The sequence below is a fragment of the Asparagus officinalis genome, chromosome 10, assembly GCF_001876935.1.
Source record: "Asparagus officinalis chromosome 10, Aspof.V1, whole genome shotgun sequence".
In the NCBI taxonomy this organism is placed as follows: domain Eukaryota; kingdom Viridiplantae; phylum Streptophyta; class Magnoliopsida; order Asparagales; family Asparagaceae; genus Asparagus; species Asparagus officinalis.
Window position 1 is genome coordinate 29,761,919 of NC_033803.1, and position 24,114 is coordinate 29,786,032.

The 24,114-nt window shown below is 35.3% G+C and overlaps 1 protein-coding gene across 1 annotated transcript in view; it reads left to right on the forward strand.

Annotated features, from left to right (window-relative positions):
• The window catches only part of LOC109825740 (pyridoxine/pyridoxamine 5'-phosphate oxidase 2), a 31,238-nt gene continuing 7,776 nt past the window's right edge, over positions 653-24,114 (forward strand). Inside the window, exons 1-5 of the mRNA XM_020392628.1 lie at positions 653-838; positions 917-966; positions 1,031-1,088; positions 1,184-1,216; positions 1,349-1,444. Coding sequence (XP_020248217.1) covers positions 752-838; positions 917-966; positions 1,031-1,088; positions 1,184-1,216; positions 1,349-1,444 — 324 coding nt within the window. The 5' untranslated portion in view covers positions 653-751. The remainder of the gene's footprint in view (positions 839-916; positions 967-1,030; positions 1,089-1,183; positions 1,217-1,348; positions 1,445-24,114) is intronic.

The window sequence follows — 24,114 nt, forward strand, 5'->3', positions numbered from 1 at the left end:
TATCAAAACTAACTATTTGAGGCAAAGTAAAAATTTTACACCTCTATTATATTTCCCAACCAATTTCTAAATGGGTTTTAAAAAAACCCTAATCTACCCTGAGTTCTTCTCCAAAGATTTGAAAATAACCCTAACTCAATAGCTCAATAAAGGCTTCAAACATCGGAGGGATGGTTAGTTTGCTGATTGCAGATGTTGTTTTAGGAGTTAATCCAATCATGATTAGAGTTTTTTTAAATGAAATACTTACAGAGGACCCTTTTACGTGACCTTATAGGATTCGAGGGATCTATATGCAATTTTCTATATTTGAGGAACTAATATTAAATTATTGAAGATTTATGTGACAAATATGTAAAAAAATCATTTTAAAATTAGTTCCCTATATCTTGGTATTTTGTATTAGTCCCCTGAATCTTTAAGTGTTTTGAAATGCGCCCAAAAAATTTCATCTTTTGAATTAGTCCTCCAAATTTATTAAATATTTAAAATAAGTCCGCTAAGTATTTTAACTGTGCTAACTAGAGGGACTAATTCTCAAGCATACAAAATATTAGGAGGACTAATTTTAAAATATCAAATGGCCTAATTCAGAATACATAAAAAGCATCTATGGAACTAGTTTCAAAATATGAAATTTGAGGGACTACTATGGAGAAAAAACCCCTGAAGGATCGCTTGCTCTTAACAAGGTAAAGAAGACAGCTGGACCGCGTGAATTCTCAGCAGAAAGCAAAGGGGAGAAAGGGTAATGGCGTCTTCAGGATCTTGGAAGCCCCTGCTCTTGGCCGCCTTAGAGTCCAATGCTCACCTCAAAAACTCAACCTACTTCCAGCTCGTACACACTTCAATCATCTCTTTTCTGTCAATTATTTGTCAATTTCTTTGCTCTTTCATTTTGGTTTTTTATTTGCAGGCCACTATGGCTTCAAACGGCAGACCATCAAATCGCACTGTGGTCTTCAGGTCCCACTCAATTTTCTTTCTTCCCCTTTGTTGTTTTGTTATTTAAATCTCTTGTTTATTGCAGAGGATTTCAGGAGGGGACTGATAAGATTCAGATCAATACGGATACTCGAACTAACAAGGTTACATCCTTTTCCCCTTCTTTTTCTTCAGTTAGTTTAGAGACCCAACTCAAATTTTGGGCTTTTTTGTGATTTTTTGTGTGAAATTTGCACAGATTGAAGAAATTAGGCATTGCCCATTTGGCGAGGTAATCATGTGTTCTTGGGGTAGTAATCAAAAGATTGGCTGTGTCTGATTCTATGGCTTGGTGTTTTGGTAATTGGAGCACTTTCCTAATGTTTGTTATGTTTATATTTGTTCTTTTTTTGGGTCTTTTTAGATATGCTGGTACTTTGCAGATTCTTGGGAGCAGTTTAGAATAGGTGGGAGAATTGAAATCATTGATGGGTCAAGTACAGATCCTGCCAAGCTTATGGTAAGAATACCTACTTATTGTTTGTTTTTAATATCTTATTATGGCAAAGGATGATTTGTTGTTTTAGCAATTATACACTGATATAGATATTATCAGAATTTCCCAGGCAAGTTTGGACAAATTTTCAAAACAGCCCCATTTGCAAAAATATTTCTAAAACACGACCTATTTTGAAAAAAACCCTTCAAAACCGACCCAGTTTCAGCCGTCAGGCTGAAACTGGGTCGGTTTTGAAGAAAAAATTTATGAAACTTCACGGGACTTGAAGTCCCGTGAAGTTTAGTAGTCATTTAATAAGCTGCTAAACTTCACGGGACTTCAAGTCCCGTGAAGTGTTATAGTTCAAACAAATTTCACGAGACTTCAACTCCCGTGAAATTTATTTCCCTTAGTGAGATTTCACGAGACTTCTTCTAAGATTGGAGGAGTTCGAGTCCGAAATGTCGAGATCAAAATGGATGGTTTCTCCATATTCGTTTCTTCTGCTGCTCTCCTTTGCCTCTGTTCCCTTATCCGAATCCAACAATAGCGAGAGGGAGAGGAGGAGCGTGATCGACGTCGAGGGTAGGCCCCAGTCAGTGGTGTGGGTGGTCCAGCTGTCGGATCTCCACTTCAGCGTCTTCCACCCTGAGAGAGCTCAAGATTTCAAGAGGCTGGTGGCCCCGCCCTCTCCATGATCAAGCCTTCCCTCGTCCTCATCACCGGCGATCTCACCGGTCGGTAGATATTTATTCACCTTTGTTGTTGTTGATGATGATTTTTTCTCCTTCATTGTTTGGATGTTTGATGGTGGATTTTGGTTGCTTATGCCTAAATTAGTGATTGGAGAAGGGAAATAAATAGATATATTCACCTTCAATGTCGGTGGTGAATATATAAAGAAGAAGGGAGAAGGGAAAGCTTGAGGAAGGGAAATAAATTTCACGGGACTTGAAGTCCCGTGAAATCTCACAAGGGAAATAAATTTTACGGGACTTAAAGTCCCGTGATATTACGCAGCCTAATTACCTAGTTGCTAAACTTCACGGGACTTCGAGTCCCGTGAAGTTTCGAAAGATTTTTCGGTTTTGAAGAATTTTTCAAAATGAGTCGTTTTTTGGGAATATTTTTGCAAATGGGACTGTTTTGAAAATTTGTCCAGGCAAGTTTTTATTGAGGAGCTATTCTTTTTATCAGAATTGAAGGCGTGTTGAATTTTCCTTATTAACAGATAATCACTTTATTAATAAGGATTGGTGGCGAATTATTAAATGAGACCTTATATTTTGTGAATCATAAGGTGTATAATTGTTTTTTACTTGGTCATAACTCATGACCCCTCGTTTATTTTTTGATGGGTTATAAGCCAAAATAGGCCACTTGTCAAATATATAAAGGGGCTAATAAACCACTTTGATCCTTTGCCAAATGTGCTCTAATACTCATTAAAATTCATACGTAGTGTTTTCATGATATCATTAATAGCATTTCAAGATCACTCTAATTGGTACATAAGTATTGCAGCTAAAGTTGAAATTACAGAATAATTTAGGTTTTACTTGTTTAATGCAATAGGTTTCATAGACCGATAAAGTACTACGTGGTAGAAATTGTGTTAAAAAAATCAGCAACAGTGATTTAAGGCTTTTCATCAGTGATGTTGTTATGAATAATTTTGGTGAAAATGATAATGGTTTGTGTTCCTAGTAGGATGCCATAACAGGCACAAATAGTTTATAAATATAAAAACCTTGAATGCATTCGTTGAGACCACACTTTCTTGATAATGTGGTGAAATAACACTTGTTTAGAGTGTCAAGTGCTTTTGCATTATATGTCGTGAAGGCAAGAGCATTGTTCATGTCAGGTAGCAAAGCATTCGCCTCTGGTGAATGATGGCGATGCTAAGCATCTAGTACATCCGGGTTGAGTTGCTCAATGTCCTCAGTCTGTAGCTAAGTGCAGATTGAATCAGGTCATTGTGCCAACGAGCTATATATCTCTGAAAACCGCCATCTGTTGTCGATATAATCTCGTCCTGCAGAATATCCTCACTCTCCTATGGTGGACGTCTATTCGCTGCATAGATGGTGGAGCTAGAATCTGTTGTGATATTGCTGAATCTATGGGTGTAAGCTTTGGGATTGTTGTCGGATAGTCCATAGGTGCATGATATGGAGTCAAATCCTCGATGTTGAAAAGGGGGCTGATGCCAAAATCCTATGGGATGTCCAACTCATATGCATTTGAACCAATATTCCTTAGAACTTGAAATGGATCTATACATCGGGTATGCAGTTTCCTTGTAGCTCCTCCAGGGAACCTCTTAGGTGGAAACCTAAGCATAACCATGCCTCCAATCGAAAATTCGTGCAATCGTCTATGAGAATCTGTAGCAAACTTATATTATCATTGTTTATTGCTATCTGTCTACGAATATCATTGTACAAATTATGCAAATGTTGTGTAAAGGACTCGATTGAAGCACTAAGTCTAACTCCTGATGGGACTAGTAGCAAGTCTACAGATTTCCTAGGTCAGTAACCTATAATAATCTCAAATGGACTCAACCCCTATTAGCCGTACAATTATATGCAAACTCTGTCATAGGCAACACCAAATCCCATTTAGACACATGATCACCAACTAGACACCGTAATAAGTCTATTAGACGGCGGCTCACCACCTCAATTTGCTCATTAGTCTGGAGATTGTAAGCCATCGAAAAATTGTAATGAAGTGTTGAGCTTCCTTTGGAGTGTCCTCTAGAAGTGGATCGTGAACCTCACATCTCTATCTGAAACAATAGTCTTAGAAAGAGGATGCAACTGAACTGCATCTTTAAGAATGAAGTGTGCGACATGGGAAGCAATTGTAGTTTTGTTATAAGGTATGAAATGTGCTATCTTAGAAAAGCGATCCACTACAACCAATATCGAATCGTGCTTCCTAAACGTGCGACCTCAAACGAAGTCTATGCTAACATCCTGCCATGGAGCAAAAGGTATAGGTAGATGGATATATAAACCTATGTTCTACTTCCTACCCTTACCCCTGATAGATTTGACCGTGTGAACTCTCGCTATATATTGCTTGACACTTGGCCAATAAAATCTATTCTCAACTAATATCATCGTGTTATCTCGGCCAAAGATCCAGAGGCTCCTGCATACATTTTCGAAATCAGATGATCACAAAGGAGGTGTTGGGAATACACAAACGACTTCCCCTAAAGAGGAAACATCACTAATGATGAAACCTACTACAATGATAGGAGAGTCCTATGTCAAAGAGGCATGAATCTCACCAAAGTCCTGACAAGTAGGGTAGTCCTGAATGACTCGATCAGATCCTACCACCTGTGCACTCATGGACTGCAAACTAGCGACCTTTCTACTCAAAGCGTGAGTGGTTTGTTCTTAACACTTGCACAATGTTTGAGAACAAAAGTGTTTCCTGTATAAACTCAACCTAAAATTGACATGTTGGTGAGCCTAACTTCTTTTGAGAATTCAAGTACCATAAGGCCTAATGGTCGGAGTATAAGATGACCTCTGAAGGTAGTAAATAGTGATGCCAATATCACAGACTCTGTATTGCAACATAAAACTCGGCCATAATTGGAATAGCGTTATCAAGCTTCATTCAACTTTTAGTGGAGGAAAGCGATAGGATGACCCTATTGACTCAACATGCCTCCAATACCTACTCCCGAAGCGACACAAGCTACCTCAAATACGTTCGAGAAGTCAGGAAGGCAAAGGACTAGGGTAATAGTCGGCCTCTCCTTAATCTCTTCGAAAGCTCTAGGAGCAGATTTAGACCATTCAAGCTCCCCTTTCCTAAGACAACTCGTGATGATAATCATAATGGTACCAAACCTCTTAAACGAACACATTATAAAAAGTAGCCAACCCATGGAAACTCCTGGCCTCATGAATTGTACTAGGAGTAAGCCACCTGAATGGCCTTGACCTTGTCGGGGTCTGTTGCTACATCGTCAATAGTAACAGACCCTAAAAAGTGCACCGATGATGATATGAAAGAAAGCACACTTCTTCAAATAGACAAATTTTTTTCTTTCAGAGAGTCTAAAAACCTGTGTCAAGTGAAGAAGATTTTCCTCTTGGGTTCGACTAAAGATCAGATGTCGTCAAAGTAGACGACCACAAACTGGCCTAAGAAAAGATGCAAATCTTAAGTCACAATTCTCATAAAAGTGCTAGGAGTATTTGATAGTCTAAAAAGCATGACCAACCACTCACATAATCTGTCCTCAATCTTAAAGTCAGTCGTACATTCATCGCCTTCGCGGATGCAGATCTGATGTTGCCCAATACGAAGATCTACCTTCGTGAAGATACGAGACCCCACTATCATGTCTAAAAGATCAAGCCTAGAAATAGGAAACCTATACTTGATTGTGATTTTGTTGATGGACTACTATCTATCCTCCCGCTGCCATCTTTCTTAGGATGAGCAATATGGGAACGACAAAAGGACTCGAACTCTCTAATAAAGCCCTTTCGCAATAACTCATCTATCTGGCGCCTAACCTCAGTATGCTCTGTTGGGTTTCTCCTATAGTGTGGTAAGTTGGGTAATGTGTACCCCGACACTAAATCTATGGCATCCTGGATGTCTCTAAGGGGAGGAAATTCATCAAGCACCTTATCAGGCAGGCATTACTAAAATCAGTGAGGATTTGACAAACTTTAGGGGAGAAATCTAAAGACTCACTAGCAAAGGCAAAGCTAGTGGCTATCATATAGACAACCCCTTCCTTCTTGCTCTTCTTAAGAAACTGACACTTGCCTAAGAGATGGACAAGCTTCTTACCAGCCTTGATAGTGACCGACCAATTCTTATTATTTGAGGTTGCTTTGGGTTTGGAGGGAGTTAACACAATCTTTTTTCCATTAAACTTGAATGTATGTGTTTTGGCCTCTCAAAACTGGTCACATCTAAGTCATAACCATGATCTACCTAATAAGATATGAGTAGCGTCCATAGGTAAGACGTCACACTAGATACCATCTTGGTAGCTCGAAAGCTGGATAGGCACTAAACAACACTGGGTGATAGGGTGTGTATTCTTGTTAACCCAAGTGATGTACGGTTGTGGGCGAGGTACAGCTGTCAAGTTCATTCGCTTTACACCTGACTTGGCGATAATGGTTACACAACTATCTCTATCAATCGTTAATTTATATAACTTACCTTCGTTCTTGAAGTGGGTGTGAAAAATATTAGTCTTACGCTAATCTTCCTCATCTCTAAGTGACAAGAGAGCACCTTACGACATGTAAATGGGCTGTAGCATTTGTTAACGCACCTCGGCGTCGCTAGTACCACTATCAGGAGCATAAATCTTCTCTGCAATCCCAAAGTCATCAACATTATCGTCGTGACTCATATGATCCATCAATAAATAGACTCCTATTAGGGCACTGATAAGCGGAATGTCCGATAAGCGGAATGTCCAAACCCGTAACAATTATAGCATTTATATCCTTTGGCGGTCTTGCTTGGACAATCACCAGTAACAAACTTACCCTTCTGATCCTAAGTGATAGTGTTATTAGGTTTAGCATTTTATATCAAACTGCCGTTTCGGCTGGTCCCATTTAGGAGATGTGAACTCTTTGTAGGTAGATGACTTAAGATAACACTCCATCTCTAGAGTCAAATAATATATTTCATCTACAGAAGCCACTAAATGTGAGACCATCTCATGTTGCATATTGGCTCTTAATCTAGTGCGAAATCTAAAAAGGGCTAACCAAGGTTCTTCCTGAACATTACAACAATAGACAAAGTCATTGAACTTGTCCATGTACTTCTTCACGGATAAGTTTCCCTAATGTAACGTGGACAACTGATCAATCAATCTATTTAGATATGAGGGTGGGAGATACTTCTCTTTAAGCTTCTCTTTCATCTCATCTCACGTCTTAGTAGGATCCTAATGTGTCCTAGCTAGCTCTCTCTTGATTGAGATCCAATAGATACTGGCCGACCTTATTAACTTCATCCTAGCAGATCAGATTCTATGACTCGGATATATCATACTAATCAAAATAATGTTCCATGTTTGCTATCCAATCACTAAACTCTTAAGAGTCGTGCCTACTGTCAAAGGATGAAGCCTCTATCATCACTTTCCTAGTGATATGGTCTTCCCTATACCTAAAATATGTGTCGTTAGAATCTGAATACCCATCATAAACCCTATGTGGCCTATCGCACGCGCCATGTCTAGCAGGTTGGGGTCTATACCCCATTGTCATCCCTAACAAGTCTTCTGTTATTCCTAACTAAAGGGTTGTTTTATGGCTTGTGAAATTGGGTGTCTAACTGATCTAGACGCGCAGTGATCTATTCTTGTTTAGTGTTCTGATCTTCCATGAACTTGTTGAGGACTTCAGTGAATGTGGTAATTTTTGCTTATATGCCGTTTTGGGAATCGTCCATTGTATTTCTAAAAGTCCTACCACTACTTAGCATAAACAGATCTATCCTAGGCTTTGATACCAAACATGATGTAGGACCGGACGTGAGAAATCGCTAATGTAGATGGAATTAAACAATCAGACATACGAAATCCTAGACGACAACTACACGCATGCAACTAAGCATGAATGGAAAGACACGACCTGAGGAATGAATGCAATCCTAACACAACGTAACGTGACAATCAGTCAAATAATATCCACAATTATAGTGATAAACAACCACAATAATTAATTCGCTACAAATCTTAATAGATGCAAAAGCTACAATCAGATTCAACGTAAAAGTTAGAGATCACCTGAAGGTGCAAGGAACTCGCACCCAGTAATAAAGGGACAAAATCAAGACTAGATCCAAAGGCCTTATGCATACGAGTTGACTGAACCAATAAAAAGAGACATCAGAGAGAATAATACCTTCGAGATTGAATCCTTACGCAGCTAAGGACAACAAACAACAATAACAAGAGATTAAACCAATAGATAATGAAGCACATAGATAATGAAGCACAAAGTTATATGATCAATTATATCTAAGTAGAGACCTCTGCTTGCGTTTGCTAGGACTAATTGGAGTTGTCAATCGTTGATCGGACTTTAGTGAAGTTGGAGTGTTTTAGGAGTCAATGTTTTGATGTATTGCCTCAAAGAAATCCAGAGCGAGGATGCTCGAAGGAGGTAGTGGTTATTGGTGGTATCGTAGAGGGAGAAGGATGCGGGTTGGAAGTCGTCGAGGATCGAGGGCTGCGAAGGTCGATGTTGGCATTGTGTGTCGAGTTAGACTAGAGGTTAAAGAAGGTGAACAGTGTTAGACCCTAGGGGGGGTGATTAGGGTCTTATACTAATCTAATCCGATTTTATGCCAATTAAAACTAATTCAAATATTATTCTTACAAGATAGATATGCAATGTGTTATAAGCAAGAATATGCAATATGAACAAAGAGATATATCCTAGCAATGAGATATATTATGAGTTATATGCGAGGATATACAAATGACACAAGGGTAAACAATCGTCTACTAAAGATACAATTGTGATAGGGCAATATAACCAATGCAAGCACACAACATGATCACGGAGTTCGGACCTTCCATCCTACGTCTCCGCTCCCCACTCCCGGGGAGAAATCCACTATCACAACCGGATTTTCTACGCTCACCCGAATAACGTTTACACCTCACACTCGGTTTTCTAGTTCACCAAAAACTTTACAATCTTACACTCTTGCAATCACACTTTACACCCTCTCAAGTGTTGGTCTCTAGTTCGTGTCTCCCTCAAGTGTTAGGAATTATAACCTTTCTAGGTATTGTTACCTATCCCATTCCTCTTGGGACGACCCCATCTCTCACCACACACTTCTCTCGATATACAAGTGTATTAAAGGCGATCTACACAATTAGGCACGAATACAACTTTGGTTGTTCTCTATAATGGGCGAGAACTTAATTAAACTCATTCTTAATTGTTACAACTCTTCACAACCCAATTATACATTGTATGCAAATACAATAAGCTCAATGGTTGTGTGTGTAAGCAATGAGAAAATCAATCATAAACTCAATGTCAATGGTTGTGTGTGTAAGCAATGAGAAAATCAATCATAAACTCAATGTAAACCCTAGCTTGATAAAAATGATAAACAACAAATACAATCATAAACTCAATGTAAACCCTAGCTTGATAAAAATGATAAACAACAAATAATTAATACAAAGCTAATATTGAGTTTAGAAATTCTTCTCTGAAGAAACAATATGGAGAGATGGATTAAGATGAAGCTTAAACAATGTAGATGATCTCCTCCACTTATGAAAACTTCTTCACAAACCAAACAAGCTTTAATCCAAACTTAAACACACTTAAACACCCTTTAAAAACTTGTTTAAACTTTTTTTTTTGTTTTTTTGAGAGTTGAAGGCAGTAGGGTATTTATAAGAAGAGAAGGTATCAGCCAAAGCCCAGAGAAATCCAACAAAAATCTCCCAAAAACCAAGAAACAGATTCTGTACAAAACTTACTGTTTGACAGGCTGTCAGTCGACTGACGGACGGCGCCAGTCGACTGATAAGCTGAACATCGTATTCAAATACGAGCTTATCAGTTGACTGCCAAATATTTTCAGTCGACTGAAAAACTTCATTCGACGGGCTAGTCGACGGAAACAGAACAAAGACTAAATGAAGATTCCAGGCACTTTCTTTAATCGACTCATCAGTAAACTGATAACAGATTATCAGCCTGACATGGTTTTGAAAATGAGTTTTAATGCTCTATTAAAAATAGTAAATAAATTTTAAAAAATATAAAACTTTGGAAAATGATTGTAGACATGATAATGAACACGCTTCAAAGACTGGTTTTTAAAAAGCTATTCTTATTTGTAAAATATCATCATTTTACAAATAAGTCCAAAACATGAAAATGTAAACACATGAATTTTGACATTTTGGCTAAACCATGTTTTGAAGCTTTACAAAATGATTTTGTAGACTTAATAAAATATGTATATGATTATAGTTAAGTTCAAAAACTGAGAATATAATATTTTCACAAAATTGCATATTCTATGCAATATATTTTTAAACACAATAGAATATGAAACAAATGAAAATGTGAAAAACTTTGTTTGTTGTTTCATATCTATGTAGCTAAACTAAAACACAATAATAAATATGAAATATGTAATTTCATATTTGTAAACATGAAAACCAAAAGTTGTGTTGTATATATATATAACTACATATATATACAAAGAAACCAATAAAATGTGTGTATAAATGATTGAGCTTAAAGTACTTAACACACATAATATAAACACCTAAACTAAATTACCCAAGCTTGATCTTGATCTTCAATAAGCTTGACTTGGTACACTTGCGGATGAAGCTTGAACTTAAAATTTTAACTGGAATTGCGTTGCTTCACTCTACTATTCCGCCAACCTCTTTTGGATATGATCGTGAATGCGTAATTCCATTCATCCTCCAACATGTTGTTTGTCTACAATAAATAGATAAACACAAACACTAGACAAACAACATTAGTGATAAATTGTTTGTTAAACATCATCAAAACAAGAAGGCCAACAAACAGATGATTTGATGGTTGAGATTTGAGGAGGATTTAGAATAGAGGGCTCAGATAAACATGACTTTAATTGAAAAAAGGGGCTTCACACTGTATAGTAAATCACATGCCACTTTAGAAATCTGGAATTCTTATTCAATCAAGTCTGCCCTCTAAAGAGGCTTGCATCCCTTATTTAAAGAAAACAAAAGGCAACGATCTTTCTAAGGAAGAAAATAAAAATCAAATAAACATCTTGACAAAATCCTCATAAAAAGGAAAACTAAAAAATCCTAACAATCCAATCTAATCTCAGAGTATCTAACTCAATCTAATGAGAATCTAATCTACCCTCAAATGATCAAACTCAAATCTCTGGGAAATCTTCCAAATCTTCAGCTGAGGCTAGTAATATCGCTCTTCGATAGAAGCAATCGTCTTGTCTCTCCCCAAGTGTCCTAGCCCGCCAACATGAAGGTCTCGAATTATCTGCTCTCTTAGTGAATTCTGGGGTATGCACAACTGATCGCCATGAAATAAATAACCATCCTGAATATGAAAGCTTTTTATTGATTTATTCTGTTGGTAGTCGTCCCAAAAGTCTTTATCCTCTTCATACAACTCCTTTAGGTACTCAAATCCAATCACTTCTGCTTGCAAAGTCACCAATAAACTAGCTCTCCGACTGAGTGCATCTGCAATCTTATTCTGTTACGCGGATTTGTGCTTCAAAACAAAGGTGAAACGCTGCTGATACGCGATCCAACTAACATGCATACGATTGATGGTAGTCTGACTATTAAGGGACTTCAAAGCCTGATGGTTAGTATTAAGCAGAAACTCCCGCGAGATCAAATAGGTCTCCCAATGCTTAAAAGACTGAACTATGACATATAACTCTAGCTCATATGTGGTCTACTTCTGTCGAGCTTCGCTGAGTTTCTCTTTGTAGAAAGCAACTGGACGTCCTTCTTGAGATAAAACACCTCTAATTCCTACGATGGATGCATCATAATCAACTTCAAACACCTTTTGAAAGTTTGGAAGTACAAGTACCGGTGCGGTGGATGCAAAGCTTCGATCTGCTTCTACTCCCCAATTAAACTTGCCTTTCTTAATGCATTCAGTGATAGGAGCTACAATACTGCTGAAATTTCTGACAAATCTCCTATAGAACGTTGTTAGGCCATGAAAACTACGAATCTCATTGACAGTCTTTGGTGTAGGCCAATCTCGAATAGCACGCACATTCTCTTCATCAACATGGATGCCTTTTGCACTAACGATAAAGCCTAGGAATACAAGTACTTGTATGGCCTTCGAACGAGCCAATGAACCATCTGGATTAAGTTTTACTGTATACACCCACTTGCAACTAACTGTTTTCTTTTTAACAAGTAATTGGGCAAGCTTCCAAGTCCCGTTCAAGCATAAAGCTAACATTTCGTCTTCCATGGCTATCCTCCATTTAGGATGAGCTGGAGCATCAGATATGGATGATGGAATGGAATATGAATTAACAACAGAGATAAATGCTAAAGTGACAATCTGACATAGGTTACATAATTTGATGAAAGAATAAGAAGGCTTGACAATTCGAGTACCTTTGCGCATAACAATAAGAAGATCAATGTCAGTCTGAATAGCATCTAAATCTAGAACAGGTGATGGTTCTTCAGTGAATGGAGATCGTTCTTCTTGTTCTTCCACTGAAGTTGGTTACTCAACTATATGATCATCATGGCTCAGCAATAAGGATATCATTTATATCAAGATAGTGTCACTAGAACCGAAATAAGGGGTATTTTCTTGGCAGATTACATCAGCAAAAACAAAAATCCCATCAAGCTCTTTGCTGTAGCACTAATACTGATACCCCTTCTAATTACGAGGATATCCTAAAAAGATCATTTAATAGGTTTGGGATCAAGTTTAGATGATCCAGGTTGATGATTATGAATAAAACAAGTACATCAAAAAACACATGGAGGGAGAGAAAATAAGGGATAGAAATGGATATTTGGCCCCTTAACACTAAGCTTCATAGATGATTAATAAGATGACAAGCGGAGAGAGCAACATCATCCCAAAAGCATTTAGGGACATTCATATGAAACAAAATAGAGCTTGTGACCCTCAAAAGACTAATTTTTCTCTCAGAGACACCATTTTACTGAGGTGTATTTGGACATGATTGGTGTGTAATTCTAGAGGAATCAAGAAATTATTTGAACATGGCATTAAAATAATTCTTTGCATTGTCATTGCATAGAGTGAACTTGGCATTAAAATAATTATTTGCATTGTCATTGCATAGAGTCTTGACGTTAATACCAAATTGGTTTTTCACCTCAATAACAAAAAATTTGAAGGCATCAATTAGTTTAAGATTTCAATAGATACATCCAGGTCACACGAGAAAAATCATTAACAAAAAAAATAAGAAATATCGAAAACCACGATTTGACCCAATTGGGAAAGACCCTTAAATGTCAGAATTAACTAAATTAAATAATTTTGTAGCATGCTTACTGACTCTAGACTAATATGAAGCACAATTATGTTTTTCCATCTCACAGGCGACATTCTAATGAAGACATACTAGATAAAGAGAGAACAAGTTTCTTCAAACTAGACATGCGTAAAATGACTTAACCAATATTGATCAATCGAAGGATCTCGCCCTCCTCTACCATGTCCTTAAGTGCTGCCTCCACCTCGTCCTCGTGTTCATTATAGGGAACAAGAGCGAACTTATCTTCTTCTATCTTTGGAACAAAATCAATAGTACTCTATAACTGAAGAGGGATAGGACCGAAGAACATATTTAGAATCATCTGTGAGTAAGGAAACATCCGATCCTCCTAAAATCTGTGGTCGTATACTATCAAACTTAGGAACGCGATTGACCAAAAATATCTTCACCATCATATGATCATGGTATGTTTTCCATCGATTTCTCCACTACTAATAGGATAAACAAAAAGTAATTTTGCCTCAAGTGTCTTAATTTGACTAAAATAGGGAGGAACATACTTATTTCCTCGCTCAAGTTTGTTTAGAGCTATTTAGGCATCAAAAGCCCTATTCGCTTTGAATTTCCTTGAAACATCTCTTGAAGATAACTCCCAAGTCGAATAAGCATCAAAATAGTTGAAAACATAGAACATCATCTCTTTTTCTATAGCCATAGTTAAATCAATTAGTGCAACATGGCATACTTGAATCCAATCATCTGAGGGTGCTGCCGGAGGTGCTTTAGCGAAATGTTCCATCAAATTTTGCTCTTTGGCAAACATTTCCACAGACTGTTTTCATCTGGGATAATTGCTTGCGTTCAATCGAGTTTGTGTAATAAAACTTTTGTATGAGACATTCACGTACCGTTTTGAAACTCTCTCCTTTACTTTTATCTTCGTTACCTATAATCAATGAGTATGATCAATCAAACAATAATAAATAACCACATAGATGACAACTTTCTAACCCAGTATACAGAGCAACCATCAACAACAATCACAAAGTCGATTGTAACAGAAACATTATAGAGGGTATCTAACTATCAATTGAATGACACCTGGAAATTAAAAGACAATACCTTCCATTATGATTAGCATCATCGGTGATCTGAACCAGCGAGAGTCTACAGTAGTGAGGTCTTGGTGTGACAAGGATCTGCAGTAAAGGCTAGAATTTAAAGGAAAGGCAATGATTCTAGGAGGAAAGTCGAGGATTTGCAGGGGCAAGATGGTTGATAGTCGAGGTCGCATTGATTGAGGGCATTGGGATCCGGCAGTCAAGATCTTGATGGGTTCTTGGGGTTCGGGCGTTGATATTTAGCGTGGTGATGGTTGAGATCTAGTAGAGATTATAGTTGTTGGTGGGTCCCAGGGGAGGACGAGATGAGTTAGGGTTTTGGTCGTTGCTCTGATACTATGAGAACAACTATGGATCTGATTTGGGGAGAAAATAAATGAGATAGCTAGCTAATCCCTTCTATCTCATATATGTATTATACCAGATAAATAGTAAGTGCAAAAATGCCCTTTGACTTTTTCAAAAGTTCTAAATATTGGATAACAAGGACATGTCGGACTGAAAAATTCCATGAGTGCAGAGATAAGAGATATTTAAAATATCGGGTGTCGTATCAGATAAGATATGTGCATATTCATATTGATGCACCAAAGAATAAAGCTGTTGATTGTTATCTTTTGCAAAAGAATTTGGCTCTAGTTGAACCGTAATCTTTTCGGTTATTTACATATGCATATATTTGTTTGAGCATAGCCTCAACTACAAATCAATCTTTAAAGCAAATAAAAGCGCAAATCTATATTGCAATATTTTGGCCAATTTTTTAGGCTGAAATGATATATTATGAAATTCACAATATATCGTTAAATTTTTTTAAAAGTGGTAAAGGATATTGAGATCATACTGTTTTGTGGCAAGCCTTATAAAAAGATATATTAGCCGATATATATCAGTTAATATGCAGTGATACCAGGAAAATTTTCTCCAACTTTTGCCGAATAGTGGTAAAGGATATTAAGAACATATCGTTTTGCAGAAAATCTTATAAAAGTATATATCAGCCATATCGGGATACTTCAAACAATGGTGCTCATGTTGCCATCTTGGAAAATTAACTAATTAATGCCTATCTATGGGAATGAGGTGTTGATGCTACACTTACTCTTTATATGCGACAACCTTTAGAAAATATCAAGCTGTGTGAAGATGTAGAATTGATACTATACTGAAGACAAGAATTAATAAGGAAATGCTTGTCTCTTAAGTTTATAGAAAATTTGAATTGGAAAAAAATAGTAGACAATAAGTAAAACAGAAGGATAAATGTCTAGTCTTATTGGTCAAATAAAAGATTTTTTAACTATCCCTCAATAACATGAATACCATAAGAAGGTTTTGTTACTGTCTTTTAGCATCATGACTGTCATGCCCCTAAAATAGCAGCAAAAAATAGATAATGGCATGGGACAGTAGCAGCACGTGCACAAGACAAGTCTCATGCATGTGTTAAGCCTTGCACTGCACACCACATAACTTATTATAAAAATATAAAATCTAGTGTTAACAATAGTTCTGAGCAACTACATACCTAACTAGTATTTTAAAACCAAAATCTCACCATCATAAGCATTTTCCTAACACAAATATGTTTGCCTATATTCAAGGCAAAAGAGAGGCTTTCCTTTATAACGCCCCCCGACAACATGCTACAACAAAAATTTCAGCCTATATACGAAGCTACATCAGATCTAAAAAAAATCTAGAAAACAAGGGGGTGAGCTAAAGCTCAATGAGAATATTTTTCACTAGAGTTCATAGATATATATCAAAATAATAATTCTAAAAAATAGTGAATTTTATGTTTTGTAACTAAAATGCTGAGATGCTGGTATGACAAAATCTTATATAAAAGGACATACTATTGGTATTTTCAAGAAAGAATGCAATAGTTTTAGAAATTCTTTCTTATGTACAAACAAAATATATTGTCATGAATTCCTGAACCAAACCTTTGTAATCAATTGTTTAAAGCGTAAAAATTACCATTTTCTCAAATTCACAATCAAATGCTAAAATCTCAAATCTCGATGATTTGTTCACAATGTTGCAAGATCACCATATAGGTCATACTAAGACTACGAATATTATAGCCTAGTAGTACGGGAATGCGTAAAACGCATCACAGAACAAATAAATTTCGGGAATTGAATGCACCTAATACTGCTATAGGTTGCTGGCCAAATACAGAATGACCTAAAGAGATTTCAGAAGGGCCAAATACAGAAGTGCTATATAAAGGTGCCTTCACCATATGGCTGACACATATATAACATTCCATAGCAGATTTTTTGAGGGACTTAAAAACATTGAGAATCACTTATCAAATCAGAAACACATCAATTATCAGGATTTGCTAAACATTTTTAAATCAAATGGACGATAAAACTCATTAGATCAGTTAAAACAGTTTGCGAATTTTACTTTTCTCTATTTTTATCAAATACTAAGTCACGAAAAATCTTGGAATCCATTAAATTGTTGAAACACATTTAGAATACTTCTTTTCTTCAAAAGCTTTTGAATAAAGCATTATTCACAATTATTTGAGATCGCATGAAACCAAAACCACTTCTCATATTTTATGTGAAGTCAAATTTATTTTTAATATCTTGTACGAAATCAAAATCGTATTATGGGCTAGGTCACAACAGAATTAGATCGAATCACATTTAACTTTATATACATGAAAATTATAGATTATTTATTTTTTGAGCACAAGATCAATTAACGCTTGCAAATTCATATTATAAAAATATTGGTGAGAAATGAACTCATCTCTAAACTTGTTGGAGTCTCCCAAATTCGATTCCTCTTGATATCTACACAGTCATATAATAGGAAATTATGAGGTTGGTACCTAACTAAAGTATACTTACACTAATCGCTATATATTCTAGGTCCAAATATGATCAAATAATATTGAAGACCCATGATGAGTGTTCACATAGGTTACTACTAATTTTAGTAAATTTTCATAACTTTTATAACACCATCCTGATAATTTTGGACCTATTTTCAATTTTAGGGGCTTTTTATAATTATGCAAGCCGATTTCTAACTAGGCTTGACTTTGTTGGGTCAGTTTGCAATTAGTAGAGGCAACAGGAGTCTAAATCAAAATTTCCTCTTCACATTGTAATCTTTTCTTCAAAGTCAGGGTCTGTTCACAATCCCTATAATTTCTGGAACTTAGACTAGATTTTCCGAGTTAAAACTCATAATCCTCTACTCAGCTTGGGCTTATTAAAATGTTTAGTCAACTCGGGGGTCTTTAAGAATTTTACCTCTATTTTATCATCTTCCTCCTTTCGGTAACAATTGCTCATTCCCACGTTCTTTTATTTCTTTTTTTATTGCCCTTCACTAGGTCAGAGTTGAGGTTACTCTGGTGAACGCCCTCAAGATGGTAGGACGACGATGGGGCCTCTCCAGTGATATGGTTGGCTGTCGGCGAGGCCCTCGTCGAGAACTCCCTTTTCTTTCAAATTATAGACCAAAATCAAATCACAAGCACATTTTACTGATTCTCTACAACTTTTATACAAATGATTTCAAATTATGCAAAGCATTGCGGATGAGGTTATACCTTAGTAAGAAATAGGATTTTTGCTAGCTAGTTCAACTATTTCTCCATCTCCTTTACTTTGTTTTTCCAATCAAATTTTCAGTAGAGAACTAAGAGGGCATCAGCTTAGGTTTTTTTTGGCTTTTTGTTTTTATTTTTACCCTTTTTTCCTTCCATTTTATTTTGCCTTGAGGCAGTGCTGCTCTCCCATTCTAATCACAAAGAGCCACCAAATAGACAAATGTGGCAGCAAGAAACTATGGAGATTGTTCGGTTTTACATGAAAGCCCTTAACCGTAATAGATTTGCATAAGATCTTATTAGGGTAAATTAACTAGTTTGATTAGGCTCTCCCGCACTAATAGATGTCTTAATTTTCTAAAAAGTTAGGATACTTCTCTCACATAAAGTCCTTCATTTTCCTAGTGGCTTCTCCCTCGAAGTGATTGTTCTATTCTACTTTTACTTATTGGATAGTTCTCCACCTTAGCATTTGTTCTTCGTAATCCATGACACCCTCCGGTTTTTTCCATCATAAGTCAAGTTTGGCTTGAGTTACACTGGAGACAATTCGATGACCCTAATGAATTTCAATGCATTGATACATGAAGTAGGTCATGCACATAAGTTAAAAGATGATGGTAGTGCCAACTTGTATGTACTTGCCCATTTCATTTCAAAATCTCAAAAGGACTAATGAATTTTGGACTATCTTTTCTTGGATTCTAAATCTTCTCGCTCCATGAGTAGGTGAAACTTTTAGGCAACATGATCGCCTATCTGAAACTTTAATTTACTCCTACGATCAATGTAGATTTTCTAATGACTTTGTGTAGTGTGAAGATGTTCTCTAACTAGTTGAATTTTATCAATGATTTTTTTTGTCTAAGGAGATCTCTCTCATTAACATCCCATCATATCTTTCGATGTTTGAACTGTAAGTCTCGATTGGCAAATTATCTCGGGATCAGTAATCTGAGTTAAATTTAATTTATTCTGCAGATTCCCATGTAAACTCTTTTAGTATTTTGATATGAATCAATGATCTTTGTCTGACACTATTGACCACGATGTACTACGAAATCTCATGATCTTATTGATGTATAACTTGGTCAGTTTTCAAATGAAAATTTGATATTAAAAGCTAAAATGTGCTAACTTGGTCAAAAAATCAACAATCGCTTGTATATCATCATTTCTTTTCAATGTTTTGGGAAAGTCGATGATGAAATCCATAGCATTTTTTTATATCGACATCGGTATATTTAGGTTTGGGATCGATTTAGTCGGTCTTTGATGCTTAGCTTTTACCTGCTGGCAGATAAAACATTCTACAATATATGTAGCAAAATCATTTTCTTGTTATCTTACAGATAGATTTTCTTCAAATCTCTTATACATTTTGTTTCTTTAGGATGCATGGTATACACGGGGGTCTACTTCATTTAGAATTATTTTCTTTTATTATAGTTTGTTAGGCACAAAAACTTTGAACCCAAACCTTAACGTTTCATCTTCATATATCATAAATTTTTGATCGAGTGTCCTCTTTCATATGTTTCTTTATTTTCATCAACTGGGGATTCTTTTGTTGGTTTGCTTTAACTATATCTAGTATAGAACGTTGTGCCACCATATTTATCAATTTAACTTCCATTTTGTAGTTTCTAATTTCTATTCCCGCATGATGCATATCCTCAAATATTTTATTGTGAGAAGTAACTAAACATGTCAAATTACATGAACTCTTACAGCTCAAGGTAACAATGACTATATATATACATAGCCGAGTTGATAGTTGATGGCTATATCTTAATTTTTTTTATTCTAATCATCTTCTGAATCTCAAATTTTACCTTTCAGTCAATGTATATTTTGAAATCTTGTGATCAGCACAAAACTCACGTCATACTCCATCGAGATCTCCAAATGTTGGGAGTAAAGATCATTCTCGCCAACTATAAATCATTAATTTGTAAATATTATTCATTCAATTTCAGCCATTTCAAAATAAGTATGTCAAAAAAAATATTTTTTCTACAGGAATATACATCCTAGCTCCTTTCTAGAGTCATCACAATGGTGATAAGCGCTGCATCTCCAATGGTTAAAGCAAAGTATTAATGACAAACATCAATCAATATTTAAATTATACAAAATTTCCTCGAGCAATATTCTGACTATTACCACTTTCTATATGAGACGAATCAGTTGTGACGTAATTTGTGCATCATTTCACAACTTTACATTGTCATATGCCCCAAGAAACAATGGATTATTGACGCATTAGTCTGTCTACAACCTCCACTTATTGGGATCTATATAATTACATCTTTCAAGATTACACATTGGAGGACAAATATATTCTCTAATAAAACATAACTTAGTTCCACTTTTTTTTTTCCAGAGTCTTGTATAATACCCCTTGAATACTAATCTTGCTTACGCTCCAAGCATATTCAGATGCCATCAAATATGTAGCACAATAAATAATCAGCGCAATAACTTACTCATCACATCCACGAAGCAAGTGCATTCGAGAACCCAAATGGTAATACTTGAAATTTAGAATGAATATAAGTCGTAAATCACAGTTTAAGGAACATCCTCCCTCTCAATTTCAATTGATAATAGTTGGTGTAAATAATCATTTTTCAAAAACACTAAAGCTCCTTTTTTTGTTGATCAAATAAGCCATTAATCTTCATTATTAGATACAAACTTTGAATCATTTATTTGATTAACTCACGAAAATCAATAGATAGTGGCATGTTACCGTCCTTTTTCACAACCCTTAGGAGTTCTCAAGATTCACAACTCTTGTAGAAAAATTTAGAATGACCTTGAATCGTAAACTTCATATTTGCATCACATAGAATAGAAACATGTTTTATGGGTAAATCATTGCCTTTCCCATACAATAGAAAACTTCCAATAACTCAACATCAATTCTTCTTGTTATGTACTGATTTACATAATACTCATAATTCCTAAAGTACTACTTTGCTCTTTTTCTTTATGAACAATCCATGAAAATACTTCTATACATAATGTCATCCAAAATAGCATATAAGAATTGGGTCCAAGGTCCTTTCCTTTTTTACTTATAACAATAGAAATTATTCTCATAGAGACTTACTTAAGGTTGTTCTGCGCCTCATATAGTTATTATCTTAGGCCATTGGTTGAGGATGATCCATTTGGTCCTACTAGTCGCTAACAACAATAAGCACAATCTATATCAATTGGATGACAAATTATCCTACACTAGATTATATATAAAACAAGGCCTATGAGAAACACTGAACTTAAATTGATTTCTTGTTCATTTGAGATTGTTCTTGAAGTTTTAATGAACCTTAAAAAAGTCAATTTATTTTGAGCAATCACTTCTAAGCATAATCCTTAATGGATCATTAATCCACTAATTTATTTCTAAGAAATTTGCAACTCTTCTGAATTGTATAACTTGACAACTTTTTTTTACTTCTCTCCTCAATTAATTTATCAAAATTGTGGGATTATATATCTCTCTCATAATTCCAGTCCACTTACACTTCATATCCTGAGTTTCTTTGTACTGGTAGTATCTCCACATTTTGATTAAATAATCAAAATGACAAACATCAAGTCTTGTGTATAACTCTTGTCATAAGGCATAAGATAACTTATTATCTTCCTCTTTTTTTTTAGCATTTGAACACATTCATTATCAACACTAGAAATATTATTATATAGATTTCTCAGTTTAATAATGATGATAATGGGTCTCTTATGCTGATCAATCCTTTGAATCTTGATAACTACACTCACATTTCTTAATCCACCAGAAATACTTGCCTATTCATCATCAATCTAGACACCGAAAGCAATCTGCTATTAATAATTTGTGTTAATATCTAATATACATTATTTTACAGAGTCCACATATATTTGGATGCATCACATCTTGAGAGTTGATCAGGATTGAAGAAACACATCTTCTAATTCCAATTGTCTCTTAGTATTTACATTATAAATCTAAGAAACCTGGGGGCAAATACATCGATGTTGGAAGTATTGGGTTATTAAGAATAACTTAAGAGATCCCCGTGCTTCTTGACTATTAGAATATTCTATGTATCACCAATAAAAGTACTATAAAATGCTCGAGGTTAAGTCTAAATATCTAGTTCATTGACCCAGGGAATTGATGTAGTCATCCATCAAATGCTATCACCAAATAAAATGTTTTTAGCACCATAATTCAATAAAATCAATCATCAATAAGGTAATAATATAATTGTAATTATCAGAGTACTCAGCTAATACAACCAACCCGTAAGCACACATATTCCCATCAAGTCTCATATTACCTACTCTATCCCTTAAATTCCATGCTATTAAACATACAAAAAATCATTCGTCTAATAATTCTGAAGATCCATCTCTCTAAATTTATAGAGGACTTAATGATCAAGTATTGTATAATCACTTGATCAAATAATTTGTCATATCCATCATGGTTATACTTCTAAATAGGTTACTAAAATTTATTTATATCATCACAACCAATATCCTCATTTATTGGCCAAAATCATCTTCAAATTACATGGACCTACAACCTAAGCTTTGATACCATCTTATTGTCATGCCCCCAAAATAGCAGCGGAAAATAGATATGGGCCATGTGATAGCAGCAGCACGTACGCAAGACAATTCTATGCTACTGAGATATTATATTTTAAATGTGATATAATATTCTATGCTACTGTGAATTTAAGAAAATGGTAATTTTTACGCTTCAAACAAATATTCGTAAAAATGGTAATTTTTACGAATATTATATCCCAGTAGCATAGAATTGTGTAAAGTCCATCACAAAATAGATAATTTTCGAGAATCGAATGCACCTAACATTGCTATAGGTGACTGGTCAAATACAGGACCAAAACAGATTTCAGAAGGCCCAAATATGGAAGGGCCAAATCAAGATGCATTCATCATATGGCTGGCACAAACAGAACACTCCATAGCAGACTTTCTGAGGGTTTTAAAAACAACAAGAATCACTTATCAAATAAGAAACACATCATTTATCAGGATTTGCTAAACGTTTTTCAATCAAGTGGACGGTCAAACTTTATTAAAACAATTTGCAAATTTCACTTTTCTCTATTTTTTATGAGATACTAAGTCATGGAAAATCTTTGAATCCATTAAACCGTCGTAACACATTTAAAATGCTTTTTTTCTTCAAAAGCTTTTAAATAAAACATTATTCACAATTAATTAAAATCACATGAAGCCAAAACCACTTGTCATATTTTATGTGAAATAAAATTTACTTTTAATATCTTGTACGAAATCAAAATCATATTATGGGTTAGGCCACAACAGAAATAGATCGAATCACATTTAACTTTATATACATGAAAATGAAAGATTATTCATTTTTCGAGCACAAGATCAATCGAAAATAGTACTCATGCAATTTCATATTATAAAAATATTGGCGAGATAAAACTCATCTCTAAACTTGTTGGAGTCTCCCAAATTCAATTCCCCTTGATATCTACAAAGTTCTATAATAGGAAATTATAAGGTTAATACCCAACTAATGTATAATTACACTAATCACTATGTATTCCATATCCAAATATGATCAAATAATATTGAAGACCTATGATGAGGGTTCACATAGGTTATTGCTAATTTTAATAATTTATCATAGTTTTTATAACACCATTCTAATGATTTTCAACCTATTAACCATTTCAGGGGTTTTTTAACAATTATACAAGCCGATTTCTAACTAGGCTTGACTCTGTTGTTTGTGTTTGTAATTAATGGAGGCAACATGGTTCTAAATTAAAATTTCCTCTTCACATTGTAACTCTTGTTTTTCAAAGTCTGGATTTGTTCGCAATCCTTATAATTCCAGGAACTTGGACTAAAATTTTTCG